General features: G+C 44.4%; 1 protein-coding gene across 3 annotated transcripts; it reads right to left on the bottom strand.

The window, feature by feature from the left end:
- Positions 1-167: 167 nt before the first annotated feature.
- On the bottom strand, positions 168-8,488 carry PLPP5 (phospholipid phosphatase 5). Of its 3 annotated transcripts, none has more exons than XM_032229275.1 (7): positions 8,352-8,488; positions 7,127-7,235; positions 5,569-5,659; positions 5,051-5,114; positions 3,961-4,085; positions 1,598-1,768; positions 168-743 (listed from the first exon to the last, which is right to left on the bottom strand). In XM_032229275.1, exons 2-7 carry the CDS (start codon positions 7,184-7,186, stop codon positions 574-576), a joined length of 681 nt encoding a protein of 226 aa, XP_032085166.1. In that variant the 5' UTR covers positions 7,187-7,235; positions 8,352-8,488; the 3' UTR covers positions 168-573. The 3 variants fall into 3 exon arrangements, with proteins under 3 accessions (XP_032085166.1, XP_032085168.1, XP_032085169.1); XM_032229277.1 differs by having other exon boundaries at positions 8,323-8,441; XM_032229278.1 differs by lacking the exon at positions 8,352-8,488 and adding an exon at positions 7,974-8,152.
- Positions 8,489-10,094: the final 1,606 nt, after the last annotated feature.

Here is a 10,094-nt window from a genome sequence, read left to right as displayed (position 1 = left end):
TAACTCACCACCACCACCCCCGTGCTACTATTTTAAATCAGAATTTTGAGGAGACAACTATTACAATTGTACCCATCTGTCTTTGGATGGAGAGGAATGGACCCTGGGCATCTGGGAAGAGGCATCAGACCTCTCATGTAATACATAGGTCAAAACTGCACACTAACTGAGATCATGTGACATCAATTTATAGGCATTTAAACTCAAGAGCAATGCTTGGCATTACAATGAGGGAATGGACCAGAGACTCCTATTGTTGCTCCATTGTGATCGGATGAGGAATGGTTCAATATTGCCAGGAATGAGTTGACCACAAAAAAATAAATCGTCCCCAAACTGTGCAATTATGCTGTCCTGAAAAAACACTTCCCTTTCTTGGCCACATACGTGTGATGAAGGGGAAGAGGAAGAGGTAGAGGCCCTGATTTCAATCAGCTGGTATACTTTGAACAATGATGCTTCTCCCCCTACCACCTCCTGGCCTTTGAGCAAAGCAGAATATGGATGATGAAGCTCTCCCCCCACCCCCCTGAGTCTGCAAATACACAGAAAGGAAAAACCCTGAGTCCTTCTTCATACATCTAGGTTGAAACCAGAAAGTGTCAGCTTTTGCCTCTCTGGAGAAGATAGCCTGGATACATATTGCAGCGGCTGGTGGCATCTGGGGTCCGTCAGTGAAGGGTAATGCTGTCTGTAGCAGAGATACGCGAAGGTGAAACCCATTCCAGAGCCAACCAGCACATCTTAAAAGGAACAAAAGAACGAAGATCAATATCTAACGCATCATCAGATATCAACCCATGCTAAGCAATGGTCTTAATATTGCGCAGAGGCCATGCCACTGAGGAAGGCAGAGCTGGCTGGGATTTTTCCCAGTGCTAAGAGGCTGAGTGATTTGGTTTGAAATTGATTTATCCTCTTGTAGGGTTTGGGCCGTGTGGTGGCTCAGTGTTAAGACACTGGGCTTGATAGCTGGAAAGCTGGCAGCCCAGACTCAAGGCACAAGCGCCACCTGACAGGATGAGTGCCTGTCCTCACCCCAGCTTTTGACTTTTAGGGTTTACATGCTACTCCCACCTCAAACAGTCATAAAATAACAATTTGGGGCCATTAAGATTCGTGGTGTGGTCAGAGGATGCACTGAAATTTGCCATACCATTACAACGGGGGTGGTGGTTGTGGTAAGGGATGGCCTGAGTCGAGCAGGAGTTTTGGCAGAAAAAGAAGGTTCCACTCCCTCCATTCCTTTCTTTGGGAGCAGAGTTGCACAAGCTAAGACTCCAAAGCCATCGCCACCTCCACCAAAGCCCAGGCTTCAAAAACAGTTTCATCATATGACAGAAAGGGAAAGTTATTAGATGCCCCACTGGAGAATGGCCCTGTGACTCTCCTTCCATTTGAATTAATAGAGATGTATGGAGTTTCTTTTGTTTGCCCATTCTTTGGCAAGTTTCCTGCAATCATGAAACTCAAAACATGGCTGTCAGCCAAAATATAAGCAGAGTTGGGCTTCTGACCAATGGGGCAATGAAAGAGACTTCTACAGTGATAGAAAAACCATCCTTCCCACATACATATACACACACTTTTCCCTCACCTTGCCAGTGATGTTTGTAATCACACGTACGGGACAAGGCAATGAGCGTGGCAATGAAGAGGGGTCCCAAGAAGGCGCAGAGACGCCAGGATTGGCCTCGACCACCAGGTGCAAAGCAATGCAGCTTCCCTGCAATGTAGAAGGAGCCAAAAGCCAGCCCGGCAAAGGCAACTGGAAAACAGAAAAGATCCCTTATGAGATCCAACAGTGCAAATGGCCATCACTAACTGTGGATCTCAAAAGAAGAAATCACCGCTTTCTCAAAAAGAAATCTGGAATAGACATAGATGTGGGAGAACGAGTGGCAGAACCTGGGGCGGAGTTAAAAGAGTGATCTGCCTAAAATCCCTGCATAGTCACAAACAAACTAAATCCAACTTCCCTTGAATTCGGTTGACCCTTATTTAGCTCCTAGCAGTTCATTGAGAAGATTCCTCTGTGTAGGCATGATTAGCAATAAATCTGTTTAATTGGTCCTTCCCATGTGCGCCTGAGCTTTCACACCTGACAACAATGCTGTTAAGAGTAACCCTACACCAAAAAGAAAGTTACATCCTTGCAGCTACTCCCAAGTGATGCAATACTGTTCCTCCCAAACAAGCAAAGAAAACCATTATTAACATTAATAAATAAAAAGAAAAGAATGGGAGTTGAATACAGTAACTGAAGGAAATGAGAGATTTATCACTTTTATACTGGGTAAATTGCAATTGGGTCCAATATCTTGTGACCACAAAAGATACAGTGCACTTTTCTGCTGTTGCCAATTGAAATATTTTGCAATTAAGAGGGTTTATCAATTCTATTCTCCAGGAATGACAGATTGGGCAAAGCAGGAGGATAGTTCTGATTGTTTCAATGTTAGTATCAGACCAGTTAAATGATCAATCCTGGAAGGGAATGTTTTGTTCTTTTCATACAATTCTATAGAAGGAAAGGGTCTACTGAATTAAATACAATTTACTGTCAGATCAGGCAAGCAGAACTACAACCATGGTGGTTTTTCAGTGTTAATGCAATTAAAGAAGGGGGGAACCACATATAGCCCAGTGGTGGGTTTCAAATCCCATTCCAAGCGGTATGGTTGGAACGGGCCCGGCAGCATCCTCATGGATGCACGCAGTGCGCGCATGCGTCTTAGTGCCTCCGCAACGCTTTAGCTCCTCTGCGGAAGCTCTAGAACACAGGTAAGGAGCTCGGGCGGGCCCTCTGGAGCACCATACCGGAACGGTATCCGGTGCTCCGGGCTGGCTCGGGTACGCTCGTACCGGGAGTACCGCCTGCAATCCACCACTGATATAGCCCTACCAATGTTGGAACCTGCCATCCATCCTTGCCCAGCTAACTGAGAGGGAATATACATGTACACATACATACATGCACTTAGTTAAAAACACTTGGTTGGTTAAAAAAACAACCCATAAACATGCTATGAAAGGTGACACTGCCCGTTAAAAAAAGCTGAGCCCAAAATTGAATTTAAAAAAGGTACTTCTCTCCATGAATTTTTAAAAAACAACAGGGCAGGAATTGTATGATCTTTTCCAAGGAAAGGTGATTTCCTTTGCCTGCATCACTTGGCCTGCACTGTTAGCATCTCAAATATAGCAAGGGTGCTTGGTATAAGATGCATGTCATGTATCTATGTATGTACAGATCTAGCCAGAGACAAAATGACATGACTTTAATATATGCATTTTTTCCCAACTGAGGCAATGAATAAGTGAGAAATGGGCAGCTTAAAAAAATAGTGAGGCTGTTGTATCCCTACAATAAGATGCTCCAGTGAGCACATATGCATAATGGAACATTTACACAGAGGAACAAATCACACAAATAATACTCTATAGATTGTAAGGCAATCTACAAAGGATGGTTATCTCTTAGGACCTAATAACATTTAAATGAAGCCCCGGGGGGGAGAAATACATTCATAACCACTGCAACTTCTCTTTCCTTTTAATATATGCCGAGGCTTTTCTTGAGTTCCTAGACCAATTCTGTAAACTGAACTGGAACATTTTAGAAAAATGATTTTATGCCACATTAGATTGGAACCTAGTACATACATCATGTATCACGATGTAAAGACTCTTAAGCAATGTGTTGTGTTTAAAGTTAAATATTTGCAAATCCAGCTATTCTGACTTATAGTTTTGTGGCTAAATGTGTTGGGTACAGCCAAACAATAGTGGTTTATTCAATGAACTGTGGTTATTCAAACCATGTCTTAGTACAATGTATGAACCAGTTCAATACAAACGAATGTTCTTGGAAGGGGTAATTAAATGTCCCCAAAGTAGCCATACTTCTATTGCCAGCTTTTTATGGGAAGTTCTCACAGGAAAAAAAATTGTACTCACAGGAGGAATGTCCACTGGGGAAGCTTTTGCGTCCTTCAATCACTACTTGTGCATCTCCTGTGCACAAGAACTGATGAGTTGCCTGTCCATCAGGAAAGCAGCGGTAGAAGAAATCTGGCCGAGGCCTAGAAGAAGAGAAGTGTAGGCCAAGGTTTCTCGACTTAAGGAAGATGGAGAAGAATAGAGGCAAAGAGCTAACCCGAATCTCCAACTTTGCTGTGATAGCTGTAGACTCTATTGTGGTGCCTGCAAATACCTCACTCCACATCCAATGTCCCCTATTCAACTGGCTTCTATATTGTGAGATCATCTCTCTCTTTTCACCAGAGCTTAAGCTGTTGCAGATGAGATTCTCCCCAAATATTATCCTTTACAATAGCTGTGTAAGAGGGGATGATTGACCTAAGTCCACAATGGGATGTCTAGGGCTGAGTAGGGCCTGGCACTTAAGATGTCCAAATCCAACATCTTAACTAAAGAATTAATAGCTACAAATACCATAAAAACATTTCAGACAGATATTCCTGTCCTCTCCACTTGGCTTGCTGGTCTTGTGAAGGAGAAGGAAATGCCATGACATCCCTTCCTCTGTGTGGAAGAAGGGAAATATTTTCTCTATCAGTGACCCCTTTTTTAAGTATGAAGGAAATGGGTGGAAAAATAGGGATTAGGGCAAGGAGATGAGAAGGTAACTTTATGGGCTTGATAGGAAAGCTCCATAGATTTCCTATCAAGGAAAGTATCCAGTGATACTTTAACTTGGATTGCAGAAAGGAAAAATTAAGGAGAGATAGAAAAAATAAGACCATTTCCAAAGATGGGATGGAGACACCAATGGGAGGAAAATGATATTTTTCAACATGCTCTTTGGACAATCTCTTTGGAAAGAAATACAAGGGAACATTTTTGCTGTTTCTTATGTAACATTACGGGAAGTGTTCAAACTCGAATTGTTGCTCTTCCATACTTCAATCTGGTTTCTTCCACTTCATTTCTGACCCTCTCACATTACTTCTCAGAATATCAGCCCTGCCTATAAGCAACCAGAGGGGAAAAATCTTTCGCTAAAAATACCAGAAATGAATCTTACCTGCCCACAGCCAGCTTCACAGCATTGGTGAAGATACCATTCAGGACAAGTGCCAGGCTAACAGCTGCACCAAAGAAAAAGAAATTCCACATTAGATCCCCATGATGGGCAAGGTGAACAAGTGGACAGAAATGACCTTTAAAGCAATCCAGCTCAATGAGTGTCAACAGTCAATTTGTTTTCTACGGAGTCCAAATTTGGGTTACCATGAATGAGGTTCTTGGCATGTCCTATCAGCAGGCATGACCTGAAAACTGTGGAATCACCCTCCATAGGTTTTTATTGAAATATTCATTCATTCATTCACTCACACACACTCTCATTCTAGATTATCCATTTCCCTCAAAGAGGGATGAATGCAGATGGAATACTGGGTAATTGTTCCCAAAATTAAAGTGACAACGAACTTCTCATCTCTTCCCTACTAAGCTGATAGGGCTAATTTGGCATGATGATTCTGCTGCCTTATTCAACAATTTAATGCAACCCCCAACTTTCTGCAACTCCCTTGTGCTCACCCAAGCATGCTTCCCGGGTATCTTCTTTACTAGCCTTCATGAAGAATTTGGCCAGGAAAATCAAGGCCAAAGGAGACACAAAGGAAATCAACTGCAACAAGAAGATCAAGATTCAAATAAATGCTACACTCACAAAAGCAAAACAAAGCTGCACAAATGATTAAAAAAAAGGACATTGAGGATTGCTTCTTAGCTTTAAAACATGATTATGCCACCTTTTACAGAGAAGAGGGTTCATTTAGCTCTTTGGATGCTTGCTGGGAATGATGCTAAAATAGCAGCTTTCAGAAAAATGGGTATTTCTGACAAAAAAATGAGAGCAAGCAATGTGCATAGGCCTTCATCTGGACTAGTGTTTTTCAAGCTTGACAACATTAAGATGTATGGACATCAAGTGGCAGAATTCCCAGTCAGCAGAGAATTCTGGGAGTTGGAAGTCCATATATCTTGTGCCCTTGTGACCTCTAGACTAGACTACTGCAACGTGCTCTACATGGGGCAGCCCTTGAAGAGCATTCGGAGACTTCAGCTTGTCCAGAATGCAGCCGCGCGAGCGATCGTGGGTGCACCTCGGTTCACCCACGTAACACCTATCCTCCGCGAGCTGCACTGGCTGCCTATTGGTCTCCGGATACGCTTCAAGGCGCTAGTCGTCACTTATAAAGCCCTTCATGGTACTGGACCTGGGTACTTGAGAGACCGCCTGCTGCCAATTACCTCCACTAGACCGATTAGATCCCACAGATTAGGCCTCTGAATTCCATCCACCAGCCAGTGTCGACTGGCGACCACCCGGAGGAGAGCCTTCTCTGTGGCTGCTCCGACCCTTTGGAACGAACTCCCCGTGGAGATTCGAACCCTCACCACCCTCCAGGCCTTCTGCAAAGCCATTAAAATCTGGCTGTTCCGACAGGCCTGGGGCTAAAGAGCTGTTGCCCCCGTCTTGAATGGTATGACTGTTGTGTGTTTTAAATTGTGTTTTGTCATGTTTGTTTTTATTTTTTGTCTGTACCCCCCCTTCCCAGATTTGATTTGTCAGCCACCCTGAGTCCCCTTCGGGGGAAAAGGGCAGCATATAAATATAATAAATGAAATGAATGAAATGAAATGAAATCTTAAAGCTGTGAAGTTTGAAAAACACAGATTTAGGCTTAGCAGTCCCATATGTACAAAAATTAACCACAGAAAAACGATCCCACTCCTCCCCAAAACACACAATATGTACTGGAAATCCCCCCCCCACCCCCTTATACCATTCAGATTCTCCTTGTTCTGTGGCAGTCCTTTCAAAGCATGGCTTAAAGGTTTTTAACCATAAGAAAGATTCTATTTTAATGTCAGGGAAATAACTTTCTAACAGTAAAGACAGTTTCACAATGGAAAAAAATTAACAGGGAAACTGGCGAGTATCCTTTTGCCATGTCTCTTCAAACACATCTGGATTGGTGTGGTTTAAACGTGGGTTCATTTCCCTGAGCAAAAGTCTGGGCTTAATGTAAGCAAAGTTCTGACTGCCAAGAAACAGGCATGCAAATAAAAGAGTGGACAAAGCACTTACAAACATAGAGGTTGTGGGCACATGGTCAGACTCTACGTAGGGGTTTTTGTAGAGCCACATTTCTTCAGGCTGTATGACTCGATGGAAAGGTGGCAACACTTGAGTGAACCTAAAGAAAGTAGGATCCAAAAATGTTTGGCTCTACAGATTACAGGCTGCTCTCCATAGCATCACATTGCCCTTTCAGTTACATGTAATCGCACATCCTTGGTCCATGAATATAGCACCCTTTATCCCAATGTTTGTAAACATACATTTGTCTAACCCTGGGCTGTGATAAAGTATCTTTCTAATTCTATGCAATACAGCACTGCTTGTCATCCCTGTTTAGCTATCTTTAACCTTAACCCATCTTCCCCAGGGCAAGAAGAAAGGCTCATAATAATCAAGTTTATAATCCAAAAGACGACATGCAAAGAAAAGGGAGAATTGTGGTTCTTATGACCAGGTAGTACAAACCCCAATTTGTCTCTCCCAGCCCACCCCCCTCTCTTTTCAAATCCATCTGGATCTCTTTAGGATATGCCTATAAATAGAAAATGCAAGGCAGGTAGGTATCAGCTGTCTTTGATGGAGACTGGAATTTTTGTTCCAGGCATTTGCAATTCAAGCACTTCTTGAAGATATGGCCTATCCAACCACTGTATCCATACCTCCCTGAGTTTAATTGCAATGTATGGCAGCCCCCTAGTTCTAAGGGGCACATCTAGCAACATAAACCCTCTGGCTGGTGGGAATTCTGGACCTCAAGGGCCTTGACATCTGGTAGGCTTTTGTCCACCGAAAGAACAGGCCAGCATCTATCACCAGCCTACGTATCTCCCGCGGGATGCCCAGCCTGACGCACAGCGCAAAATGCCACCAAAACACTGCAGGTGCATCCTTCTTTTGAGGGCCTTCAGGCTACAGAGGACACACAACCCGGCTCCGGTCAATTCCTAGCAACCACGACACCGAGAAGGCCGCCCCAAGCTTTCCGAAAAGCCACGTAAATTCTTTCGCAAAACCGGAAAAGCTCCGGATGGGGAGGATGGTGAAAGGGGGAGGGAGAAACGAAGGCTGCCCACTGGCATTCCGGTCAGAGGTGAGAATGGGAACCATCCCCGAGGAGAGGGAGAGAAACGCCCCTTCCCTTTTCTGCTCCTGCCTCGCGACCCCCTCCGGAGACGGAGACCCTCCCACTCCTCGGCACTCACAAGAAGAGACCCAACAGCAACGCGCGCACCCCCACTTCCAGCAGCAGGGCCAGCCCCGCCCGCGGGACCGGACACATCTTTCCCTCCGGCTTCGGCTGCAAGCCACGCGGCGCGCGCTCTTGCTCGTCTCCCGGGGAGGAAAGAGGGGCGGAGCCTCGCTCGCCTTTTCTCTCCGCCCCCACCCACCCCCTCTTCCAGAGGCCGGCAGCGGAGTCAAAGCGGAGTGAGTCATCCATGCTGAAGTGGGAGAGGAAGAGCGCTGGGGGGGCGCTGTTCGTTGGTCCCTTGCATTAACCCGCTTTGGGGAGGGTAGAGAGGGGGGGGGGCGAGAAATCCTGGACCGTAAGTGATGAGGAGAGCTGGAGGGGGGTGTCGATGAAGGAGGGTATTTGTAGCTAAGGATTAACATGAGGGGTCCTTGTGCTCTTTGAGCTGGTGGTTCATTACCCCCCTTTCCTCCCCTTCTCATCTTCCAATTGTGGGAAGTTATCATTCAGCCCTCTCCCAGAAAAATGAAATATCCTAGGAAATATTGAAAAGGCAGAATATTTCTCTGGATGTGAAAAGAAAGAAACATGTTTTAAAAGACAGAATAGTTGCCTGTAGCTTCCTGCCCATCCCCACTGTTAATGGGCCATTAAGACGGCCAAGCTAGTCCACTTTACATAATAAAGACTTCTCCACCAGCTACAGGAAAGCGTAATATTGGCCCTTTACTCTACTTACTCTACTCACCACATGGCATCTGAGAACTCATCCATACCTGGATTCAAAACACAGCCTAGAGAATTGCCCCTGCATGGCCCCATGGGAGTCTGACAACCAATCAGAAAACATTTCTTACACAGGAACAGGAAACAGAGAGATGGGACTGAACAGGTTATAAAAAGCCTAGCAAGCCCCTCCCTCAGCCCTTCTCTTCTTCTCCACCAACACTGAAGCATGTGATCACCTTTTCTGTTCAGGACTCAAGCCATGTGGTCCTGTCCACCAATAAATCATCTTTCCAAGCAGCCTCCATGTCTCCAGTGTCTTTTCCCCCACTTGGAGCCGAACCCAGAAGGACATTTCTTTCATCACGATTATCTATGTCCTTAGCTTCTTATGACTATAACTATGTTTGTATCTTATGATTTATGTTGATTGCTATTGCTTTTGTTTGGTATCCCATGACTATCATTGAGTGTTGTGTCATGATTTATGATGATTGAATTTTATGATCATGATTTATCACTTGTTGCTTGCACGTACACTGAGAGCTTATGTACCCGAGATAAATTCCTTCCATCACATTTGGCCAATAAAGAATACTATTCTATTCTATTACCCAAGTAGGTAATGCCATCAATAATCCCAATTATGTTACCTAATTTGGGTGATGAAAGATCTGGAAGAAAAAACCATCCAAGTCAGAGAGTACCAGGGACTCCTTAGAGCTGATAACAGGCCTCATAACCTCAGCCAAGCTTGTTGGCCAAAGCTATCTGCCGCTTAGCCAACTTGTGTGAATGCAGATATTGTGGTTTTGCAAAGAATTATGGAGATTGTGACCTTCCCAACAGTTAACTGGGGCTTTATTCAAGCAGGTTTATTTATATCTATATCATCTATTCCAATTAAAGAGATGGTCTATAGCAGTGGTCAGTTTCAATTTTTTTTAGAACCTCTTCTGTAGGTGTGGCCTGCTTTGTGGGAGTGGCTTGGTGGTCATGTGACTGGGTGGGCGTGGCCAACTTGTAAAATGTGGTGAAACCCACTTAACAATGCTCTTG

The sequence above is a fragment of the Thamnophis elegans genome, chromosome 13 (assembly GCF_009769535.1).
Source record: "Thamnophis elegans isolate rThaEle1 chromosome 13, rThaEle1.pri, whole genome shotgun sequence".
NCBI lineage: Eukaryota > Metazoa > Chordata > Lepidosauria > Squamata > Colubridae > Thamnophis > Thamnophis elegans.
Note: the sequence above shows the minus strand (reverse complement) of the source record. Positions and strands in the feature narration are given on the sequence as shown.